At 46.6% G+C, this 25151-nt stretch overlaps 1 protein-coding gene across 1 annotated transcript; it reads left to right on the top strand.

Annotated features, from left to right (window-relative positions):
- The first annotated feature begins 2046 nt into the window (after window positions 1–2046).
- CGRRF1 (cell growth regulator with ring finger domain 1) lies at window positions 2047–14614 on the top strand. Its single transcript, XM_080992180.1, has 6 exons — window positions 2047–2274; window positions 4698–4837; window positions 6118–6295; window positions 8927–9074; window positions 10160–10267; window positions 12875–14614. The coding sequence occupies exons 1-6, from the start codon at window positions 2171–2173 to the stop codon at window positions 13166–13168; spliced, it is 972 nt and encodes a 323-aa protein (XP_080848306.1). The 5' UTR covers window positions 2047–2170; the 3' UTR covers window positions 13169–14614.
- The last annotated feature ends 10537 nt before the right edge of the window (window positions 14615–25151 follow it).

The following is a 25151-nucleotide window of genomic DNA, read 5'->3' on the forward strand; positions in this document are numbered from 1 at the left end:
CACCTCCCCCAGGTGAAAGGTCAAAGAACCCCTGGAAGGTGAATTTCAGTCAAAGGAGACTAGGGGCTGTGGCGCTCATCTCCCACAAGCACACGTGTTAATTTTATGCATCACTTGGGAAGGCAGGTACTGGAAGAAGACCAGTGTACTGGAAGAAGCAAAGCAACTCAGTACATCACAATCATCCATGTCGAAGCTGTTAAGTTGTGGGTGAACATGTCAGACGACACAGCGATTCTTTAAACAGCTCTTCTTTATCCAGAACAGAACTAGGCTGAGAAGCTCAGTCAGCCTGCTTATATAGAGCTCCAGAACAATGCAACTGTTGCCATTTTCTAAAACTATCCAATCACTGAACGTCACTTTTCGATCCTTCATTTGCATACAAAACTATCCAATCACTGAACGTCACTTTTCGATCCTTCATTTGCATAACTATCTACAGTATCCCCCTGCTGGCCCAGGGTGAGAACTTCAGTACATAACAGAAGCAATGATTCTTCAACATCAACTTCGTTAGACTGGTCATGTTGTGCGGATGCCTGATTATCGTCTTCCAAAGCAACTACTCTATTCCGAACTTTAAAAAGGAAAGCGTAATGCTGGTGGTCAACAAAGGAGGTTTAAAGACTCTCTCAAGGCAAATCTTTAAAAAAATGTAGTATAAACACCGACAACTGGGAAACACTGGCCTGCGAGCGCTTCAGTTGGAGAACAGCCTTTGCCAAAGGTGTCATGGGCTCTGAAGACACTCGAACTCAGGATGCAAGGGAGAAATGGGCTAAGAGAAAGGCATGTTTGGCAAACCCTCACCATGATCAACTCCCGCCTGGAAACCAATGTCCCCACTGTGGAAGGACGTGTGGATCCAGAATTGGCCTCCACAGTCACTTACGGACTGACTGTTAAAACCGTGTTTATGGAAGACAATCTTACTCGGCTACAAGTGATCGCCGAAGAAGAAGAAACAGCTAATAACAATAATTACCATTATATTTACATCACTCCTCTTTCCCTGACGCACACACATACGCATATACCCCCCCCCCAATAAAATATCAGTTGATAATACTGATTAGGTTAGAGGCTGGTGCTGGTAATGCCAAGGTTGCAGGTTCGATCCCCACACGGGACAGCTGCATATTCCTGCATGGCAGAGGGTTGAACTGGATGATGCTCAGTTCTCCTTCTGAATGATGCCATGGCCTATGGCTAGTGCAATAAAAAGTTTAATTGGTCTAATTGGATAGTGCTCAGGGTCCCTTCCAACTCTACAATTCTATGATTCTATGCTTCTCTCTCTTTCTTTCTTTCTTTCTCTCTCTCTCTCTCTCTCATACACAGGACTCAGCTAGACTGCTAAAGAAAAAGCAATTTACGTATATGCCTTGTATATACAGTGGAATTTGCTGCCAAGGAGTGTGGTGGAGTCTCCTTCTTTGGAGGTCTTTAAGCAGAGGCTTGACAACCATATGTCAGGAGTGCTCTGATGGTGTTTCCTGCTTGGCAGGGGGTTGGACTCGATGGCCCTTGTGGTCTCTTCCAACTCTAGGATTCTATGATTCTATATGCGATATAACATTGTGCCAACAACTACCAGACTTTTAGAAGACATCTGAAGGCAGCCCTGTTTAGGGAAGATTTTAATGTTTAATAGACTATTGTGTTTTAATATTCTGTTGAAAGTCGCCCAGAGTGGCTGGAGAAACCCAGCCAGATGGGCAGGCTATAAATAACTATTTTTTTTTTATTATTATTATTATTATTATTGCCACCAGATGGCGACGTGGAGTCCCGGGTTTTTCCTCTACCTCTTTTCCCTGTTCAAATTTACAGCGCCTTAAAGGGAAACGCTTCTCCGATGTGTCCAGATCTGGCCACACACATTCCACCTGCGCTATCCATTTCAAGCGCTATATGATGCCCCCGGCTGCCCCCGTGGAATTCTGGGAGCTGTAGTTTGTGAAGGGGTTGAGGCTCCGCCCCTCACGTACCGCGCAGCGTTTGACGGGGGGAGCGGAGAACGAAGGGCAAAGAGGAAGGGAAGAAAGGGCATCTGCGGGGGCTTCGTTGGCCCCTGGCGGGCATGCGCGGGGTTCGTTCGCGCAGGCGCTGTGGCCCGACAACAAAGAGGGGCTGAGGCGGCGGCGGCGGCGCCTCTTTCTCCCCGATGGCTGCCGCGTTCCTGGTGGCGCTGTACGAGTACTCGCCCCTCTTCTACATCTCCGTCGTCTTCATCTGCTTCCTGGTCACCAGCGGCCTGGTCATGGGCTGGTCAGTGGGGAGCGGGGTGGGGGGTCAGAGGTCACGGGGGAGGGGGGAGCAAGGAGGAGGGGGGGGCCAGGGAGGGGAGGGGGCTTGGCTGGGGGGGGGGAGAAATTTATTCCAGTGAATGGAGGGGGGTAAGCGGAAGATGGGGAGCTGTGGAGGGAGGGAGGCATATTATTATTATTATTATTATTATTACTACTATTAATTTCTCTCCTCCCAGACAGAGACTCAAGGCGGCTTTCACAAATTGAAAGCAAACACAAATAAAACGGGGAAAGCCATAAAACGTATAGAAAGATAGTCGTTAGAGATGTAATAAAGCTCTAAGGAAAGTGGCTGGGGGGAGGATGCTGCTATAATAATAATAATACAACAACAACAACAATATTTATTCTTTATGCCCTGCCCATCTGGCTGGGTTTCCCCAGACTTCCCCAGACTGGGTGGCTTCCAACAAAAGATTAAAAATACATTGAACCATCAGTCATTAAAAACTTCACTATACAGTGGTACCTCGGGTTACGGACGCTTCAGGTTTACAGACGCTTCAGGTTACAGACTCCGCTAACCCAGAAATAGTACCTCAGGTTAAGAACTTTGCTTCAGGATGAGAACAGAAATCGTGCGGCGGCAGTGGGAGGCCCCATTAGCTAAAGTGGTGTCTCGGGTTAAAAACAGTTTCAGGTTAAGAACGGACCTGCGGAACGAATTAAGTTCTTAACCCGAGGTACCACTGTACAGGGCTGCCTCCAGATGTCTTCTAAACATCAGGTAGTTGTTTATTGCCTTGACATCTGATGGGAAGGCGTTCCACAAGGCGGGCGCCACCACTGAGAAAGCCCTCTGCCTGGTTCCCTGTAGCTTTGCTTCTCGCAGTGAGGGAACCACCAGAAGGCCCTCGGTGCTGGACCTCAGTGTCCTGGCTGAATCATGGGGCTGGAGATGCTCCTTCAGGTATACTATAGAAGGACACTGACAAACTGGAACGTGTCCAGAGGAGGGCAACCAAAATGGTCAAAGGCCTGGAAACGATGCCTTATGAGGAACGGCTAAGGGAGCTGGGCATGTTTAGCCTGGAGAAGAGGAGGTTAAGGGGTGATATGATAGCCATGTTCAAATATATAAAAGGATGTCACATAGAGGAGGGAGAAAGGTTGTTTTCTGCTGCTCCAGAGAAGCGAACACGGAGCAATGGATCAAACTACAAGAAAGAAGATTCCACCTAAACATTAGGAAGAACTTCCTGACAGTAAGAGCTGTTCGACAGTGGAATTTGCTGCCAAGGAGTGTGGTGGAGTCTCCTTCTTTGGAGGTCTTTAAGCAGAGGCTTGACAACCATATGTCAGGAGTGCTCTGATGGTGTTTCCTGCTTGGCAGGGGGTTGGACTCGATGGCCCTTGTGGTCTCTTCCAACTCTAGGATTCTATGATTCTATACCTGAGGGAGGGAGGCATATTATTATTATTATTATTATTATTTCTCTCCTCCCAGACAGAGACTCAAGGCAGATTTCACAAATTGAAAACAAACACAGTTAAAATGGGAAAAGCCATAAAACATGTAGAAAATCATTGTTGGAAACGTAATAAAGCTCTAAGGGGATGAGAGGCTGCTACATCTGGGAAAGTGGGGAGAGGATGCTAGGTTGTGGTAGCAGAGATTATTGTTATTGTTCCGATACCTCCCTTTAGCTGAGGATCACGTGGTGGTTTACAATATAAAAACACAAAAATACATATTTATACCCTGTCTTTCCCCATGACAGGCAGCTTAGAATCAAAAGTAAGAACAACTGAAAACATGGGAGGGGAAACAATAATTTAAAAGCAATTTTAAAATGATGCAATATATCTACACACTGACACAAATATATATAAATCTATGAAAGCCATACATTTAGTGCAGATGGAGGGACATACTATAACATTTAACATGAGCCCCACCTGAAGTGTCCAGGGACCTTGACCCTAGCCCACAATATGCTATGCCAGTCAAACTTAACAACAATCTTGTGAGTAGGATAATTTTGAGACTCACATAGCTGTCTGCAGGGTTGGGTGAGGAAGAGCCCCCTAAATGGGTGTTAGGGGAGTAGAGTTTAGGAGGGATAGGAGCTGCTCAAAGCAAGGAGGCTGGGGGTACCGGTAAATGGAAGGGATGTGCGCAGAACATGGAGGTGCACAATTTTTTTTTCCATTGCTGGGGGTGCGTGGATTGCATTTTTAACAGGAGGGAGCAAGTGATAGCCCAGCCCTGTGGTAAAATCCACATGCAGAGGGTCCATTTCATCGAGGAGCAAATACAACAGGGGTTGAAGATTGAGTTATTTTGTTTTAAGACAGTTGTTGCCTTTTGGCTGTACCTTCACCAGATTTGACTGTTGTTAATATTAAGCGTTTCTGTTGATTTCATTTCGTGCTGCTTAGGTTTGGGTGGGACGTTCCTGTGATTCTGAGAAATTCAGACGAAGCTGAATCGACTGTGAAAGTGTCCCAGAAACAGATGCGGCAGGTGAAAAACCCATTCAGCTTGGAAATAAAAAACCTGGAAACGGCTTCAGTTTCAAGTCAGTAGATTGTGTGTTTTGGTTGCTGTTCAAATTTTCTCTCCCCTCCCCCTCCCCTGCTATGCCAAGCGCCGGCTATCGATTCACCCGTAGCAACTATCCCTGTAAGACCCTTTTAACAGAAATGAGCTGACCCAGTTTAAGCTGGCCCCTGCAAAGAGATTATTGCTTCCTTGATCTGCTTGACTATATTTATTTCTTCTAGCATATGGTCATGCAGAGGAGATACACCGTGTACTGTGAACTGGCATCCTTGCTAATGTAGGTTTTACACTGTCAGTATGAGCATGTCAGCATGAAAATGCCACTAATCTCATGGGTACCTGTGCTCTGTGCCAGAGGGATGACAGGATGCAAACACATTAACAGGGAACAGAGCAAAGGCCCATTTATTCCAGCATCCTGTTCTCAGAGACAAACAATCTAAATGTGCTTTGAACTTAGTCTTGCTCAAAGAAGTTGCATGTTTTCTGAAGTTAAAAAGGTAAAGGTACCCCTGACCATTAGGTCCAGTCGTGAACGACTCTGGGGTTGCGCGCTTATCTCGCTTTACTGGCCGGGGGAGCCGGCGTTTGTCTGCAGCTTTCCAGGTCATGTGGCCAGCATGACTAAGCCGCTTCTGCCGATCCAGAGCAGCACACGGAAACGCCGTTTACCTTCCCACCGGAGTGGTACTTATTTATCTACTTGCACTTTGATGTGCTTTCGAACTGCTAGGTTGGCAGGAGCAGGGACTGAGCACCAGGAGCTCACCCCATCACGGGGATTCGAACCGCCAACCTTCTGATCAGCAAGTCCTAGGCCCAGTGGTTTAGACCACAGCGCCACCCGTGTTCCCCTTTATGAAGTTACTTTCTATGAAATAAAATTTTGGGCGCTCCTCACACATTCAAGTTTTCTGTGGTGGTCTCACCAAGTCTCTGACATCCAAATGGCAGACTGTTTATTTCCCCCATCTAATCTGGATTTACTGTTTACGGGAGAAATCCAGTAAAAAAAATATATTTTTTTTAATCCATTGGCGATGACTTGTGTGTTACGTTTCAAAAACCTGATGGCAAATTCATCTGTTGTCTGGAAAAGCCCTTTCATCGCTTGAAGAAGAGCTGTCAAGCATGAAAGATTTAGGGACTTGGTGATTTTCATCAAAAACGATGCTTTCCCTGCTACATAGTTATTTGCAATTGATATAATGGGTTTCCCCCCAACCTTTGGACCTTTCAGTTTTCAAAACTCCTGTTTGTGACTCCATGTTCTTTTCTTTCCCCCCTCTTCATAAGATGGCATAACGCTGGTGCCTGATTGCCTGGAAGACTGCCTCCTTACATGCTACTGGGGCTGCAGCGTGCAGAAGATCCACGAAGCTCTGCAGAAACATGCTTACTGCTTTCGAATAAAAACGCCACAGGCCTTTGAGGATGCAGTGTATGACGAATATCTCTACCGCCAACAGTATTGGTATCCTTTGATCAGAGTTGCGTATCTTTGCTTTTGTAGAGCTGCAGAATGTTGAAAAGCTCTGCTTCTAAGCAAATCATCTAAAGCAGGTTTCTAGCCCCAATGGATCTAGCAAAAAATTGAGAAAGCCAGGAGAGGAGATTCCAGAGAATGGGTGTCTAGTGCCCTTACTGCCCATCAGTCTTCCTTCTATTTAAAATCAACAGCCTCATTATTTAGAATATAAACCTCATTATTAAAAGGTTTTGAGGTTCATTTCTCCTTTCACCTCTGTACAGGGTGAGGACAAGAGTGGGCTGCAGTTTGGAAGTCTTCCTTTTTGCTGCACATAGAAATGAATGTGTAAATTGGAGAATTAACTTGAATGCAAGAATACCTTTTGGCTCTAGGTACTTAATTCTTTGGAAGCTGTCTGCCATAGCTCTCTTTCCTCTTAACTCGCTGCTTGGCTGCCACTAAACAGCTGATCAGCAGAACGTAAAGCAGCCCCTTTGGCCATTTGCCCTGCTACTACATGCACTGCTTCACTATCATGGAAAGCCGGTGGACATGCTTAACTATTGCATTCTCTTGGTTTGCTTTGGGGAAGATACATAGCTCAGTGGTAGAGGGTCTGCTTTGTATGCAAAAAGTCTCATGTTCAATCCATGGCAGCTGCCAATCATTGTCAACAGTACGGGACTAGATGGACCAATGGTTTGGTTCGATGCAAGACAGCTTCCTTTGTAGCAGTTGCACAATCAAGGAGCAGGAAATCGATATCTCCTCAGTCTTTTGTCAGCCCTTGGGTGCTGATGGTTGTCTGCCATAACAAAGGTGGTCTAAACCAATGAGCCTCTTGGGTTTGCCGATCAGAAGGTTGGAGGTTCGAATCCCCACGACGGAGTGAGCTCCCGTTGCTCTGTCCCAGCTCCTGCCAACCTAGCAGTTCGAAAGCACACCAGTGCAAGTAGATAAATAGGTACCGCTGCAGCGGGAAGGTAAACGGTGTTTCTGTGCGCTCTGGCACTCGCCACAGTGTTCCATTGCGCCAGAAGCAGTTTAGTCCTGCTGGCCACATGACCCGGAAAGCTAGCTGTGGACAAACGCCGGCTCCCTCGGCCTGAAAGCGAGATGAGCGCTGCAACCCCATAGTTGCCTTTGACTGGACTTAACCGTCCCGGGACTCTTTACCTTTACCTTTGCCATAACAAATATAAATTCTAGTCCATAGTAACTTAGATCTTGCACTAAGAAAAGGCAAATTGTGATTGGGCCCAATTTTGTAAATAAAGCAGATTTGCAAGCATTTGCTAATCTTCCATAACTCATTCTTGGTTTTTGCATCATTTATTCTCCCCATGCTAACCACAGGGAGTGGCAGTCATTCAGAGCACTGAGGCCATCTCCCTGTGGCTACTGGAAATCTTAAAAAGTGGGGGGGGGGGGACCCAAACCCTTGAGTTATTCAGCTATTATTATTATTATTATTATTATTATTATTACTACTACTATTATTTATTTATATCCTGCCCTCCCCAGCCGAAGCCGGGCTCAGAGCGGCTAACAACTGTAAAAATAACACAGTTTACATAAAATCACAATCAATTAATTGAAATACATTCTAAAATCAATTCATTCTAAAATTAATTCAGAGACAAATTAATGGCAACCATTGGGCTAGAGTTCTATGAGGATTACAGAAGGAGAGAGGGGGTCAGACTGTGCCTTGGCCAAAGGCCTGGCAGAACAGCTCCGTCTTGCAGGCCCTGTGGAAAGATGTCAAGTCCCACAGGGCCCTAGTCTCTTGTGACAAAGCATTCCACCAGATGGGGGCCACAGCCGAAAAAGTCCTGGCTCTGGTTGAGGCCAGCCTAACCTCCCTGTGGCCCAGGATCTCCAAGATGTTTATGTTTGAAGACCGTAAGGTCCTCCGTGGGACATTCCAGGAGAGGCAGTCCTGTAGGTATGAGGGTCCTAGGCCGTATAGGGCTTTAAAGGTTAAAACCAGCACCTTAAACCTGATCCTGTACTCCACCAGGAGCCAGCGCAGCTGGTATAGCACTGGGTGAATGTGATCTCGCAGCGAGGACCCTGTTAGGAGTCTCGCCACAGCATTCTGCACCCGCTGGAGTTTCTGGGTCAGTCTCAAGGGCAGCCCCACGTAGAGCGAGTTACAATAATCCAGTCTGGAGGTGACCGTCGCGTGGATCACAGTGGCTAGGTCAGGGCGAGAGAGGTAAGGAGCCAACTGCTTAGCTTGGCGGAGATGAAAAAATGCCGCCTTTGTTATAGCTGCAATCTGCGCCTCCATGGAGAGGGAGGTGTCGAAGATTACACCCAAACTCTTAACGGATGGTGCTGGCACTAATCTGATTCCTTCTCTCCATGCAGTAAGTTCCTCTGAAGTCAGTGAGACTTTGGAATATACATGTATAGGATTGCCGTGACAGAGGCCGAACTTTGTAACAAATGCTAAATTCTGTGCTTGTAACAGATGGAACGCAACAGAGTTCGTCTGTGCCGGGCAAAGCCAAGTTTGATGCATGAGTGCACCTTGAGCCTCAGCCTGTGCGCTACGTCCAAGAACATCTGTGGCACAAACATTGCATTTGTCTTTATTTGCGGTTCTGTTCCTTGACACAAACAAAGCATCAAGACATCTGACAAAGCGGGAAAGCACTGCCAGGTACCCGAAGAGACACAAATCATTGACTTTGGCCCCGTGCCCAGATCTCGGTACCCGCTAGTTGCACTGTTGACGCTGGAGGATGAAGGCAACAGAGAAATATATGACATTGTAGGTAACCTCTTTCTTGAGAAAAGGAACTGGGACAGGAGTTTGCTTTGAATTGTCTGTGAAAAATTGACGTCGAACAGAGTTGGCAGGGGACTTGCTTTTGCTTTTTGTCATAGCTATTGGTGTGTGCTAACATTATTCCTTCTTTAAAATGACATCTCCTCCTGGATCCTTGGATTAGATAAGGGAAAAAATTAGTTATTAGAGAGCTTGCCACATCCCACAGATTGAGAAGCTAGGTCTGTTTTAGTCTGCTGGAAATAGTCACAAAGTTCATTACCCATCACTTCACATGCATAAGTTTTACCTGGGTGGACCTGAAATTTGGGCAGGCAATTAATGAAGTTGAACTGGTTTACTTAATTGGCCTTAGTATAAGGCAGAATTACTACCATCGGGGATTTCACTAGACCCAGAGTAGGAAAACTGATGGCTGCAATGATTTCTATATGAAGAAATAAAATGAACGTTGTATAGTTCACTTTTAAAAGCATCCACTCTGAGGTGCTTCTAAAACAAAACAAACCTTTAGATACAGTTGCATTCTATTTGGAACGCTTTTATAATTGTAATGATTTTATTCGTTTCTGTAACTATCGTATATCATTGTAACCATTTCTGGGACTTTATGTTAAAATCTTACTAGTGGTTAATAAATCTTTTGAGATTTATCACTAGCCCATAAAAACAGGCAACCTAAACAAAGACGTGCAGCAGCAAATAAAATCAATAATTAAGACCAGCCATTAAAATTGAGGAAGGAATTTTGCCCCTCCGCTTAAAATGATGTAATATGAAAGACGGCGTATAAATTTCAGTGCTCTGTTTCGGGGTGGGTATGTGTGTGCTGTGTAATATATTAGTAAAAATGATGGCTGTATGGCAGGACGAATATTGGAATCTGAACCCAAAGTGATCAAGGCAATTCTAAACAAGATATGGGTATTAGCTGCTTGGAAATGACGATTAAGGATTGATCCATTATTTCATCGTCTACAATGCCTTGTTTTTAAGTTCTTCACAGTCGGGTTGGATGTTGTTTGAACAATAAGCAGCATAGAATTCAAATGCTTTTCTTTTCATAGGTTTCTATGGTATCTATAATTCACGTTACTGATGACAGTTACAGGCTTTCCTGTCGAATACTGTATCAGTATCTCCTCATGGCCCAGGGTCAATTTCATGATCTAAAGGTAAGCTTTGGGATTTAGAATCATAGAATAGAATCATAGAGTTGGAAGAGACCACAAGGGCCATCGAGTCCAACCCCCTGCCAAGCAGGAAACACCATCAGAGCACTCCTATAGAATCATAGAATCATAGAGTTGCGGTTTGTTTTACATCTTAAAAGTGGCTAGAAATAACTGCCTCAGTTTGCATCAGGCCAGTTGCCCACCCTGTCCAATATTAACACTATTGAGTAGCGGCAACTCTCCAGAGACTTAGGCAGATCATTTCCTAGGACCACTAACACCGTTCTTCTAACTTGGAGACGCTTAGGCTTGGGTGTAGAGCAGGGTGCCCCTGGGTAACCGATCTCTGCATTTCCCTCTAGTTTATTTCTGCAACCCAGAAATGCCAATTCCGCAACTGTAGAGTGATCAAAACGCATTTTTGCAAATGCAGTTGGTTGCAACCCAGGTATGCAGTAGAACGAGATGAGATGATGAACTGTAGGTGACCCGTCACATTTTTGAATTCTCCCCCTTTGTAAACCACTACCTGCAAGTAAAAAAATATAAAATAATCATAATAATTTTATTATCTATACCCCGCCCATCTGGCTGGGTTTCCTCAGCCACTCTGGGAAGCTTCCAGTAAAACAGAAAATCACAATAAAACATCGAACGTTAAAAACTTCCCGATACAGGACTTGCCTTCAGATGTCTTCTGAAAGTTGTGTAGTTCTCTGTCTCCTTGACATCTGATGGGAGGGTGTTTTATTAGTAATAAAATAAAATTATAATCTCCTTAGGAAGATTTTGGCCTTGGTCTCCCTTGCTTCCTGTTTGTAGCTTTCCACTTGCACGATCCTTTCCGCATAGGGGAACACTTAAAAAATAGTATTGCCTACATGCAAACTGAAGTGGTGCAGGCTGTTTCTGTTACCTAATCCTACTGTGCATGGAGGCCAAGTTACTTTTCTCTTGCTAGAAACCTGGGAAAATTTGGGAAATGTTATATACATGCATGATGCAGTTTTTTAAAGCACAATTTTGTAAGCAGTGTGAACTAAACCCACTTCTGGGACCTCTCTAGGTTAGGAGCCCTGAAGCTTAAGTTTCATAGCAGAGTCTCCCCATGGCATATTTTGAAAATGCCCATGGGCTGCAAAACATGGAAGACCCGGTGTCAGGCATGGAGAGTCCTCCCCTCCCTTTGGTAACTTCACAGATAAGAATTAGCGAGCAGTTGGTAGATTTATAGTCCTTTTATTACAGCGTCATGTTGCAAGCACAAGCACACAGCTCTCCGCAAGGAGGGCAGTTGGCTAGTCTAATCTGACTTCCGCAGCATTTTAGGCACCAATGGGAAGTTCCTCCCTCCCTCCCTCTGACTCCTTTGCTCTCTGATACGTTTGGACCTCCGAGTCCGTGGTGAGGGGGGTGTCCCCCACACTCAAGGGGGCTGCCCCCTCCCTTCCAGTTCTGTTGTCATTATCTCATAACTGAGTAACTCCTTCCTAAGCCGTTCAGCTTCTGTCTCTCTCTCTCTGCTTCTGATCATGCTGTGGACAAGGGGTGGGGGTGGCGGCGACTATTCCCCTTCCAGCTCTCCATCAGAGAGAAGTTGGTCTGCCATAGAATACATTCCCCAGTCCTTGTCTTCAGACCTCCCCCTGACACCTGGGCAGTGAAGCACACTCCGTGTTTGTGTGCATGGGTGTGTTGCTTTCAGTACTCTTAACATATTGAATTTCCCACTGCCCCCCCCCCCAATTGCTTCTCCCTTCACCTCTCATTTTGCTTTGGGGGTTCAGCTGAAAAACCCCACCCCCATTTGACCAAGCCACCACAGTGAAACGAAAGGAGATTGTCTCTAATATTAACGGAACCCGAATGCTGCAAAATGGCTTGGACTTAGTAGGCATAGCATGAAGTATCATACGGTTAATGAGTCTATTTTGCAAGACTACAAAGAACATACCTTTTTCCATCTTATTTTTTTAAAGAATCAAAACTAAAGCAAGTTTTCTTGGATTTGCTGAAAACCTTTTCAACAGTTCCTCCTTTTTCCCAATGAAGTTTTTCTGCGCACACTCAGTAAGCCTAGCCCATTGGTAGGCAAACGAAGGCCCAGGGGCCAGATCTGGCCCAATCTCCTTCTAAATATGGCCTGCAGACGGTCCAGGAATCAGCATGTTTTTACATGAGTAGAATTTGTCCTTTTATTTAAAAATGCATCTCTGGGTTATTTGTGGGGCATAGGAATTTGTTCATTCCCCCCCCCCCCCAAAAATAGTCTGGTCTCCCACAAGGTCTGAAGGACTGTGGACCGGCCCTCTGCTGAAAAAGTTTGCTGACCCCTGTACAGTGGGTCTTGGGTGAAGAACTTAATTCGTTCTGGAGGTCCGTTCTTAACCTGAAACTGTTCTTAACCTGAAGCACCACCTTAGCTAAAGGGGCCTCCTGCTGCCGCACGATTTCTGTTCTCATCCTGAAGCAAAGTTCTTAAGCCGAGGTACTATTTCTGTGTTAGTGGAGTCTGTAACCTGAAGCGTCTGTAACCCAAGGTACCACTGTATTGTGCCTAAACATTTGTCTGTTTTCTCCCTGCCTCTTCCCGTTCCCAACCCCTAGCAACTTTTCATGTCTGCCAACAGCAACGCCTCATCTCTAAACAGCCCTCCCTCGGGTGACAGGACAGAGGACCGCGTCCTCCTTGAGAAAGCCGGGCTGGCTGAGGACGAGGCGGACCTGCCAGATGAAAACAGCAAGGACTGCATCGTCTGCCAGAACAGGGCTGTCAACTGGGTGCTCCTCCCTTGCCGGCACACCTGCCTGTGTGATGAATGCGTGAAATATTTCAAGCAGTGCCCAATGTGCCGGCAGTTTGTTGGAGAGTCCTTTCCCCTGTGCGGCCGAAAAGAGTGAAGAACTGGGGGCGAAAGGACAGAGCGGCGCGTACTTTTATCCAGGCAGAAAGAGAGGAGAAATTCATGTAAAGAGTTGACAAGATGAGTTTGGACCTTCTGGAATAGTACCGAAGACCTTCCCTTCCACTTGAACTTTGGTGGCTGGTTGTCTGGCCAGCTCTAAAGCAAGGTTGGCACTGTCAGCATCGCCCTTGAGCCAGTGCCACCAACTGGACTCACACACTTCAGCCCTGACTGGGCTAGGCGAGCTGGGTAGCACTTCCAGAGACCACCTTCTGCACAGGAACAGGTCAAAGTGCTGTGGACTCACAGCTTGGAGTTGTGAGCACCGGATTCACTCCAACAAGAAGACAGTCGTCGCACAGCAGAGTACAGCAGAGTATAGCAGAGCATAAACGACTCGGAGAGCAGCTCTGTAGAATATCTTCTTTATTCTGTCTACAACTATAATACACAACTATGTACAGAGCTAAATGAGGTCTAAACGAAAATGCTGAACTGCACTGAGTGTCTGCAGCTGCTCTTAGCAGCAACCTTATCTATACACATGATCTCTCTCTAACACTCAGTCTCTCTCTCTCTCTCTCTGATGTAAGGCTGGAGCGGAATAAGTAGAGAGCAGAAACCGCCCACTCCTCTCTGGAGAATCAGCAGAGAACATCAGCAGATTCTTGGATATGGGAGGGGTGAAATCTCAGGCACCTTCCCTTAGCAGTGGATTTGATTTGGAAGCAACGGCGATGCTAAGGCTTGGGTTGCACCGCTGCCTCTGCCTCCCGCAACAGTGCAAACAGTGTAATCCCTGTGCGCATTACAGGCAGAAACAGTGCTTTGAACTCTGTAGAAAGGATATCTCTTTGTATGTGCACATAAATTTATTGGGTATTTTCACGACACTTTTCACCGAGAAGTTTCTCTCGACAGACTGATGTGGAGAAAGAGGAAATATCCCCTGAGAACACTTAATTTGTATTTATGTTCTTGTGTGTGTGTTTTAAATTGCTGTCAGCCTGGTTTTCTACTTGATAGTAATGCTGCTCTTTTCAGTTGCAGCAAGTGGGGGGGGGGGGCCAGAAGCAAAGAAATAAAATAGAGAAAGAGTTTTCCTTGCAACTCTTCAGTAGGTCCACATATATTTTGTGTACTGTATCTCCTTGCGTCTGGTGTAAGCTGGGCAGTGAAGACTCGGGAGTCACTGGCAAGAATTTCAAAATGCTTGGGAGCACGCAAGACTTCATATGCAGAGATTTGTTAATGCATGCATAGTGCCAAATGTGAGTTGTCCCACCAATGACGAAAGTCTCCAAAGGGCAGTAATGACACAAAGGTGACATTGGTTGAAGATGAGATCCCGTTTTTGTTTGTTTTTGAGCACGGGACATTAGGTTGCCTGGGCAACTGTAGATCAGATCCGCTTTAAAGATTAAAGATCTTATGGAGTTCCTGTCCAATATGATTATTGTTTCCCAAGTCACAGTCCCTGCATAGGTCTTTAAAGCAGGTGTGGAAGACTTCTTTCCCAAAAGGGCTGCATTCCCTCGTTGGCCATATTCTTGGTACCACATACTGGGGGTGGGGCCAGTGGCACAATGCCAGTATGTGCAGAAGCCCATGGATGTGACTCCAGCCTTTGTATATAGTGGGTTGCAGTCTAACCATGAAGAAGTGGGCAGTTTCCACCCATGTGCCCCCTTTCCATCTTCCTTGCAAGAGTCATTTTTGCAGTTTGGCTGCCCACCATTTTTTATGTTGCATTTCAAAATGCTGTAAGCTGCCCTGGGACCTTAGTCCCAAAGGCTAAATAGGGGCGCATTTAATAATAATAATAATAATAATAATAATAATAATAATAATAATAATATCTTTATTGTCATTGCTCCCTTCGGGGACAACGAAATTGCTTGACTGCTCCATAAAAACTCTAATTAATCAATACAGTATAATACAGCAAGGGAGATTAGATGACTTTCAAAGTCCGGGCTTCCCATTCAGGGCTGAGATTGCTCTGGAGAAGAAGCTGTTCTTAAGACAGCTCGTTCTTGTCTTCATCGTCCTGTATCTCCGTCCTGACAGCAAGAGCTCGAAGAGACAGTGACCAGGATGCGATGGATCTTTTACTATGTCCAGTGCCTTCCTATGGCACCTTGTGGCATAAATCTGCTCTAAGGTGGAGAGTGGGCAGCCAACAATGCTCTCTGCTGCCTTAACAACCCTGCACAACCCCATCCTGTCCTGGGTAGTACAGCTTCCGTACCACACACATAAGCCATAAGTGAGCACGCTCTCAATGGCACAGTGATAGAAGGCAAGCAGCAGTTTTAGTCCCCATGCTTGCAGTTCTTCACCTCTGTTTTCAAGTAATAAAATCAGTACCCTAGAAAACATCCTTTAACCATACTGCCAGATCCCTTAGAACTTAAAACGATGTGCTGCCGGGGGCTTTTTGTAACCTTCAGTCCAGGGCTGCTAGCTCTAGACTTTATCCAAGACTTCTATTTCTACTTTAAGCCAAGCTGTTGTGGGCATCCGTCTGCCTCGAGAGACGGTGGAGTGTATCTCTGGGAGTGAAGTCAAACAGCTGTGGTAGCACTGAAGTGACCTCCTTGGGGCGCAAGCCTGGGCAGTGGGTCTGGAAGTCTTGGGGTGCCCAGACAATGAGATCCCCCTCCTGGCCTTGCTGATGTGGTCCAAAGGAAAGCAGAGCAAGGCATTTTGCACCAGCTTGGTGTCAGGAGTTGGCCTTCTGGCGGTTCCCTCACTGCGAGATGTGAGGTTACAGGGAACCAGGCAGAGGGCCATCTCGGTGGTGGCACTCACCCTGTGGAACGCCCTCCCATCAGATGTTAAGGAGATAAACAACTATCTTACTTCTAAAAGGCATCTGAAGGCAGCCCTGTTTAGGGAAGTTTTTAATGTTTAATGCTGTATTGTGTTTTTAACATTCGGTTGGGAGCTGCCCAGAGTGGCTGGGGAAACCCAGCCAGATGGGCAGGGTATAAATAATAAAATTTGATTTTTATTTATTTGCATTGTGCCACTGCCCACCTCCCCAGTATGTGGTAGCTGGAAAATTGCCCACGAGGAAATCTGGCAGAAAAGGCTCTCCACACCTGCTTTAAAGACAAAAGCAGAGACTGCATTGGGAGACAATCACTGTATTGGACAGGAACTGCGTAAGACTGCAAGGCGTGCAAATCTGCTATTATGATTCCTTAGTGAGGCAGAAATCATCATCATTGTGTGTGTGTGTGTGTGTGTGTGTGTGTGTGTGTGTTTGGCTTGTAGTTCCTTGCCCTTGGTAGCATGCCCACATGTCAGGTGTCACCAGCTGCTGATACAGCCCTATCCATCTGCCATTTCAGCAGCCTCTTGGGGCTGCACCTGAGCTGTCGACGTCTAGGCTCAGGAAACGGCTCCTTGCTTGCAACATGGCATGAGAGAATGAGCTGCAGTTCCTCCAACAGATGGCTGCCGTCATGTTGGCAAGGCAAGGTTTCATGTTTGCGTAATTAGTCGCATGTCATATTGAAAGGGAAGGCCTGTTTGCATGCAAGAGACCTTCACATGGTTCTTGGAGTTAAGAGGCAAACTTGTTTGGGGGAGATGCGGCTTCTTTCCAGTTGCTCTTGAAACAAATGTCGACAGGGCTAAGAATAATAATAATTACTTATTTATTCATTCATTCCCGCCCATCTGGCTGGGTTTCCCCAGCCACTCTGGGCGGCTTCCAACAAAAGATTAAAAATACATTAAAACATCAGACATTAAAAACTTCCCTAAACATAGCTGCCTTCAGGAAATAAGGTGGCAAGAAGTTGTCAGTCGCGCTCCCATCATGGAGGTTTATATGATAGGCTTCCAATAATAATAATAATAATAAATAATATTTTTTTCTTTATATCCCGCCCTCCCCAGCCGAAGCAGGGCTCAGGGCGGCTAACAACAATAAAATAGTACAACATTCTAAAATCAGTTCAGTATAAAATTAATTCAACTCAAATTGATGGCAACCATTAGGCTAAAGTTCTATGAAGATTGCCAAAGGAAAGAGTCAGGCTGCGCCCTGACCAAAGGCCTGGTGGAACAGCTCTGTCTTGCAGGCCCTGCGGAAAGATGTCAAGTCCCGCTGGGCCCTAGTCTCTTGTGACAGAGCGCTCCACCAGATTGGAGCCACAGCCGAAAAAGCCCTGGCTCTAGTTGAGGCCAGCCTAACCCCTCTGTGGCCTGGGACCTTCAGGATGTTCCAGTGACACCTTGCCGTCCCCTCGGAATAAGACAGGGCTTGGGGATGCAGCTCAGTAGCAGAGCATATGCTTTCCAGGTGCAGTATCCCGTCGGATCTCCAGTTAAAAGGGTGAAGAAGACGAGTTCTGCAAGAATGCCTAGATAGCTACTGCCAGCACCTCTCGGGTGGGCGCCATTGCCATTCTAAGAGAGGGAGGCATTCACAGGGAGTTCTGGCACCTCTTTTTCTGGGATATGCCACCAAAGCTCCCTTCTTGTGGTTTAGTCATGTCCTACTCTTCGTGACCCCCTGGACCAGAGCACGCCAGGCACTCCTGTCTTCCACTGCCTCCCGCAGTTTGGTCAAACTCATGTTAGTAGCTTCGAGAACACTGTCCCAGTATCTCGTCCTCTATCATCCCCTTCTCCTTATGCCCTCCATCTTTCCCAACATCAGGGTCTTTTCCAGGGAGTCTTCTCTTCTCATGTGGTGGCCAATGTCTTGGAGCCTCAGCTTCAGGCGATTCAGTCCTTCCAGTGAGCACTCAGGGCTGATTTCCTTCAGAATGGATAGGTTGGATCTTCTTGCAGTCCATGGGACTCTCAAGAGTCTCCTCCAGCACCATAATTCAAAAGCATCCATTCTCCAGCAATCAGTCTTCTTTATGGTCCAGTTCCCACTTCCATACATCACTACTGGGAAAACCATAGCTTTACCTATACGGACGGCAAGGTGATGTCTCTGCTTTTTAAGATACTGTCTAGGTTTGTCATTGCTTTTCTCCCAAGAAACCTGTCTTCCCAAGTGATATGTAACATTTTTCTCAGGCACCATGGATGGAATCTTTCAAGGAGTTGGAGATGGCGTTTATAAGTGGTCCATGTTTCACAAGCATACAGTAAGGTTGGTAGTAAAATAGCTTGGTAAAGAAGCATTTTTGTTTCCCTGCAAATCTCATGGGCCTCAAACACTCAGCACTTCAATCGGGAGAAAGCTGCACTCAAAGAGCTCAGGCAATGCTGGATTTCAGCATCAATGTCGCCCATTGTGGCAAGATAAATGCCCAGGTAGGAGAAGTGATCAACACTTTCCAATGTTACTCCATTGAGTTGAATTTTTGTAAGCTTCTGCAAAGATATTTAGGATGGTTTGGAGGTCATCCTCTGAGTGTGCGCACACTACGTTGTCATCAGCGTATTGAAGCTCTATGATAGAATTTACAGTAACCTTACTCTTTGCTTTCAACCTACACTGATTAAAGAGCTTTCCATTTGTTCGATATATGATTTCTACTCTGGTGGGGAGCTTCCCATCGACAAAGTGTAGGATCATGGCGATGAAAATAATAGAGTTGGGGTGATAACACGTCCCTGTTTAACACCTGATCCCGGTGTGAATGGTTCACTTTGAGAGCCATTGTTTTCTGCGATTGTTGCTGTCATATTATCATGGAGGAGCCGAAGGATGTTCACAAATGGATCTGGGCAGCCGATTTTCAGAAGGACAGTCCACAGGGCAGTGTGATTTACAGTGTCGAAGGCCTTAGTCAGGTCAGCAACTGGTAATGGGGACAGGACCGTGAAATTGGTCCAGTTACCTCATTACCATCTACACTCTCCAGGATTTCAGACTAGGGACACCCCAGCCCTATCAGGAGATATCGGAGATGGAAACATTTGCTCTACCACTGAGCCAGTTGCCATCTCATTCCACAACCTGTATTTTGCAAGGGCCAAGAGTGCCAGACAAGGACAAGAGTGACCCAGGTCCAAGAAACCAGAAGCCTTCCTATTGGGTATTGCAGGTAGAGAAATACATAAGCAAGTTAAAACATTGTTTTTGTATGCAACAACTGCAGCAAGAATATTATTGGCCCAATAATGGAAACAGGAAGAGATCCCAACAAAAGAAGAGTGGCGGATGAAGTTAATGGATTATGCCAAGTTGGCGAAACTAACCGGGAAAATTTGGAACCAGCGGGACCAGACCTTTTTGAAAGACTGGAATTAATTTACGTTGTATTTGAGAGACAACTGTAAACAATTGACATCGTTAGTAGGGCTAGAAGAAGCTTTTTAAGGTTAGAAATATCAGTTAATATCAATATGATGTTTAAATGTTGTATTTAAGATTTGGATTTAAGGGTAATAATAATAATAACAACAAAATGCTATATCAGAGCATAATTAGGAAAACCATTAGTTGAGGAGGAGGGAAGTCTCAGGCCAAGATGTCTTTGTATATTATATGTAAGATGGATGTTTTGTCAAAAAAATATTTATAAAATTAGAGAGAGAGTGACCCAGGTTGAAATCCCAACTTGGGCATAGAATTTGGCAGCCTAAGCTATCCTGCAGGAATTCTCAAATACGGCACTGTGATTCTGATAGTTGCTCACTAGATGGCACTTTCCTCTTAGGAGAGCAGCCATAGTTTCAAATGTGCACTTGACATCTGCAAGCAAAAGGCCACAAAGTTTCAAAAGAGCTTGACCTGTCTCCTTCGCTTTGTGAGGTTCCTCTAGGCTTTTCCCTGCCTTGCAGCCACCTCCCATCTGTTAAAGGAACTTAAGACGATCCCATTTAGTCACTGACATCCCCTGTCTCGGGAGACAATGGAGGGTGAAGCCTTTAGGGATGAAGTCGAACTGTTGGAGAGTTACAGCGCCTGCTGTGGCTGTAGAAACCAATGTGGGAGAGACATGCTTTGTTGCAGCTTGGGCAGATGAAGGCGTCCTGTTGGGCTGCTGCAGATGCACTAAGGAGTTTATTCTCTCTGCGCTCCTCCCAGCGGTCATTCCTCCCCTGGTCACTGCTGTAGATGCACAACCTGACTGTCCATCTCCAGGCACTGGGGTCATCTGCAAGGGATTCCCGCAAAGCCGGGTTAATGTTGCCAGCCTTCATGTCAAGTTTGCAGACATCCTTGTAACACAGAGTTGGTCTGCCAGCGGGCCTGGTGCCTGAAGCAATCTCCTCGCAGAGCCCGTCCCTGGGGATCCTGCCATCTTCCATTCTGTGGACCAAGCAAGCCAGCGTAGACGTCGCTGAGACATTCCTGCTGGGAATGTGGGCTCGTAAGAGCACATCGTTTGAGACTCTCCTGCCATGTGATGCCCCAAATTGTCCAGGTCCTGTGTGAGTGACTGGAGGCGGTTGGAGGATGGATGGCGGCTAATGGATTGAGGTTGAATCCTGACAAGACAGAAGTACTGTTTTTGGGGGACAGGGGGCGGGCTGGTGTGGAGGACTCCCTGGTCCTGAATGGGGTAACTGTGCCCCTGAAGGACCAGGTGCGCAGCCTGGGAGTCATTTTGGACTCACAGCTGTCCACGGAGGCGCAGGTCAATTCTGTACCCAGGGCAGCTGTTTACCAGCTCCATCTGGTACGCAGGATGAGACCCAGGATGAGACCCTCCCTGTCCGCGGACTGTCTCACCAGAGTGGTGCATGCTCTGGTTATCTCCCTGCAATGGACTACTGCAATGCGCTCTACGTGGGGCTACCTTTGAAGGTACTCGGAAACTACAACTAATCCAGAATGCAGCAGCTAGACTGGTGACTGGGAGCAGCCGCCGAGACCACATAACACTGGTCTTGAAAGACCTACATTGGCTCCCAGTACGTTTCCGAGCACAATTCAAAGTGTTGGTGCTGACCTTGAAAGCCCTAAACGGCCTCGGTCCAGTATACCTGAAGGAGCATCTCCACCCCCACTGTTCTGCCCAGACGCTGAGGTCCAGCTCCGAGGGCCTTCTGGCAGTTCCCTCCCTGCGAGAAGCCAAGTTACAGGGAACCAGGCAGAGGGCCTTCTCGGTAGTGGCACCCGCCCTGTGGAACACCCTCCCAGCAGATGTCAAAGAGAAAAATAACTACCAAACTTTTAGAAGACATCTAAAGGCAGCCCTGTTTAGGGAAGCTTTTAATGTTTAATAGATTATTGTATTTTAGTGTTTTGTTGGAAGCCGACCCAGCCAGATTGGTGGGGTATAAATAAATTATTATTATTATTATTATTATTATTAGTCACCCTCGTCTAGACACCTTCCAGCTTGTCAATATCCTTCTTAAATTGCGGTGCCCAGAACTGGACACAGTATTCCAGGTGTGGTCTGACCAAGGCAGAATAGAGTGGGACTGTTACTACTGCTTTGGTTCGGTTATATAAAACAATGGGCACCATAAAGAAAATAAGTGGGGAGTGGGAAATGATAGAAGATCAAATATTAGGTTAAATAGAAGTTTCTTAATCCTACTTGTAGAATAGATTGTGTTTTAAAGAAATGCATTCTGAATCCTAAAATACCATTCATGGGGGAGCGGGTAATTGATGTATATATTTAAACTGTAATCCATATCACTTTTGTAAAACGGTTTGGAATGAAAGATAAAAATTAGAAAACCAAAGGCTACTTGTTAACAATGGCTCAGTAGGTAGAGCATGAGACTCTTAATCTCAGGGTTGTGGGTTTGAGCCCCACGTTGGGCAAAAAGATTCCTGCATTGCAGGGGTTTGGACTAGATGACCCTCAGGTCCCTTCCAACTCTACTATTCTCGCAGTGTAAGAATCACAGATAAATAATCCCTGATAAATGGGCATAGAAGCTCTGCTTAGAAATCTCCAAGGAAGGAGAGCCCACCAGCTTCCAAGGGAGTCCGTTCCACTGTGGTTTTTTTGTTTGTTTGTTTGTTTAAATTGAATTCTGATTGTATAGGTTTTTTATTATTATTAAAGATTTTCTTGTTTTACAGAAGTACGTGTAATGTCTCTCATATTTTTTCCATGTAACATTTTTACAAATCAGTTTTATTTGTTGAGACATAGGGGTGGAGGGGGGGGGAAGATGGGTGGGGGTCGGGTGGCGATGTTTCTATTTTGCTTAATGTATGTAGGGTTTGGTGTCAGCGTTGCTCATGCTGTTCACCTGTGTTCCTTTGGTGGTGAGAGAGGTTGGGGTTGGCCTAGGGTGAGGTTATTCATTTGTGGTTGGCTGTGGTGATCTTTGTTTTCGTGTGTGAGTGAGGTGGGTGGGTGTTTTGGATCAGGTTAGCCATACTGATTTGTATGCTGTTGGTGGATTATTGTCATTGTCTTGTTGGGCTTTGTATGTGATAAAGGGGGGCCATACCGGGGTGAAGGCGTCTTCTTCTGTTTGTCCCCGTGTCAGTTTCAGTTTATTGGTTAATTTTTCTAGTAAGGCTGTTTCCCATACTATTTGCTACCATTGGTCCATCCTTACTCCTGACAGGTCTCTCCAGTGTCTGGTTATGGTGTTTCTGGCTGCTGAAAGTAGGTGGGTTATGAGTTCTTTGTGGTTTAAATGGGCCTTGTTGTCTTGGAAGAAGTCCATTCCACTGCTGAACAGCTCTTACTGTCAGAAAGTTCTTCCTGGTGTTTGGTCAGAATCTCATTTCTTGTCATTTAAATCCAATGCAGATATGGATTTAGAGGAGCATGAGCTGTTTGGTCACACTGGGCACAGAGCCTCAGGGGCACTGCGACTATGATGCAGAATGGAAGGCAAGAGGCCGGTGGCACCAAATTTTGGCATCGCATAAACAATGGCTGCCAGGGTAGTGGCTGGCACTACATGGAAATCTCAGGACACACCAACAAAGGAAGAGTGGATTTGTAAATTAAGTGAGTGTATAGAATTGGCAAAATTAACTTCAGCTATAAGATATCAATCAAATCAAAAGTTAAGAATGGAGTGGAAGTATTTCAAAGATTATATGTCAAAATATTATTCTAAAAATGACATGCTAATAGGCTTAGAATAAAAAAATGTAAGCAATAGCAAAACCAGTAAAGAAAGAAGGAAAAATCAGAATTTAACAAAAATAATTTATTATAGGATGCAAGGGGGGAAAGGTAGAAAGAAATAGAAAGAAGTCGAATTGCTGTGGAAGGAAGTAGAGGGTGGGAGGTGGGTTTTATAATTAAGTGTATAATTATGCAGCTGTTGTAATTTAGATATTATATTTTATGTGAGGGAATCATTGGGAATTTTGGTTATTACGTATATATGTTAAATTTTAGTAAAGATCTTTGGGGGGGGGGAACAAATGAATTTTGGAGTTGCACAGGTCCGCCATTGTCCATTCGTTCAGATCCTGCTCTCTGGAGAGGCAGAAAACAAGCTTGCTCCATCTTCCATGGGCAGCCCTTCAGATATTTGAAGGCATCTATCAGAGGAGGTGAAGAACCCTGTAGCCGTCCAGATGTTGATGGATTCCAACCCCCACCGTCCCTCACCACTGGCTAGGCTGGCTGGCGCTGATGGTCACCATCCAACCACATCTGGAGGTTCCCCATGGCTGGAGCAAAGAACATCCCTTAATGTCCTGGAATCTCTCTCTCTCCGCCTTTGGAATGTGACCCCCATCAAAGCTAGTGGGAGGGACAAAAAGGGGAAAGTTTGCATCTGGGGACTTGGAGAGACCCTGAGAGCTAGGCTGAAGGGGAAAGCACCCTGGGGTGCTGTAGTGCCATTTGATGCAGCCATCTGGGTTTTGACAGCTGTTAGAAAGGGGAGAGTAGTGATGTATGGAAGTGAGAGCTGGACCATAAAGAAGGCTGGTCGCCGAAGAATGGATGCTTTTGAATTATGGTGCTGGAGGAGACTCTTGAGAGTCCCATGGACTGCAAGAAGATCAAACGTATATATTCTGAAGGAAATCATCCCTGAGTGCTCCCTGGAAGGACAGATCCTGAAGCTGAGGCTCCAAGACTTTGGTCACCTCATGAGAAGAGAAGACTCCCTGGAAAAGACCCTGATGTTGGGAAAGATGGAGGGCCCAAGGAGAAGGGGACGACAGAGGACGAGATGGTGGGACAGTGTTCTCGAAGCTACCAGCATGAGTTTGACCAAACTGCGGGAGGCAGTGGAAGACAGGAGTGCCTGGCGTGCTCTGGTCCAGGGGGTCACGAAGAGTCGGACACGACTAAACAACAGACAGGGGAGGCGTTCCTCCTACCGCTGCTCAGGAAGTTCCCCTTGCTCGGAGAAGTGGGGAACGACCCTCCGCAGGAGACTCTCCGCCGCAGGTATTTCCCTGGTGCGCCGTGCCAAAAACCTGGACGGCGTTTGCTCTCCGGGGCGCGCAGGTTGGGGGTCCTCGGTTGCAACGCCATTCTTCCCACCTACCCGCCGCCGCCGAGGAGCAGCCTCGATCTGCAATGCACCAGCTTTAAACGGGCGGCGGCGGGGGGGGGGGTGCGCGCGTGCAAGGCTCCTCCAGCGCCTTTCCGCGGACGCGTAGCGAACTCCGACCGCCAGGTCGCGCTTGCTTGCAAGGCCAGGTCGGTTGCCAAAAAATAAGGAACACCCCACCCGTTTCCAGCTCAGAGACACCCCCCAACCTGTAGGCACGCAGGCAGGGCGGAGATGCCTTTGGAGACGTTGCAAAGGGGCAGCCTTGCTGGCTTATTTTATTGTATTTTTGCACCAGCCCCCCCCTCCCCAAAACCACCCCATTGCATGCATGCAAGCAGGCATCTTTTGCAGCGCGCCCCGTGCGCCTCGCCTGCGGCTGAGTCAGCGGCGGAGGAATGCGAGGGGGAGGGCGAGCAGGAGGCGCCGCCCCCCCCGGCCGCTCCTCGGGGGAGGGGGCGTTGCGCCTCTCGGCGGCCATGACGTCATGGCCTATGCAAATGACCCTCCGGTGGGGAGCGGGGGCTCCGCGGGGCGCGCGGCTCAGTCGCGCCGAGGAGGCGAAGGGGCGCCACGAAGGGACGCAGCGCAGCAGCCGCAGC

Source organism: Podarcis pityusensis, assembly GCF_964106645.2.
Source record: "Podarcis pityusensis genome assembly, chromosome: 1".
In the NCBI taxonomy this organism is placed as follows: domain Eukaryota; kingdom Metazoa; phylum Chordata; class Lepidosauria; order Squamata; family Lacertidae; genus Podarcis; species Podarcis pityusensis.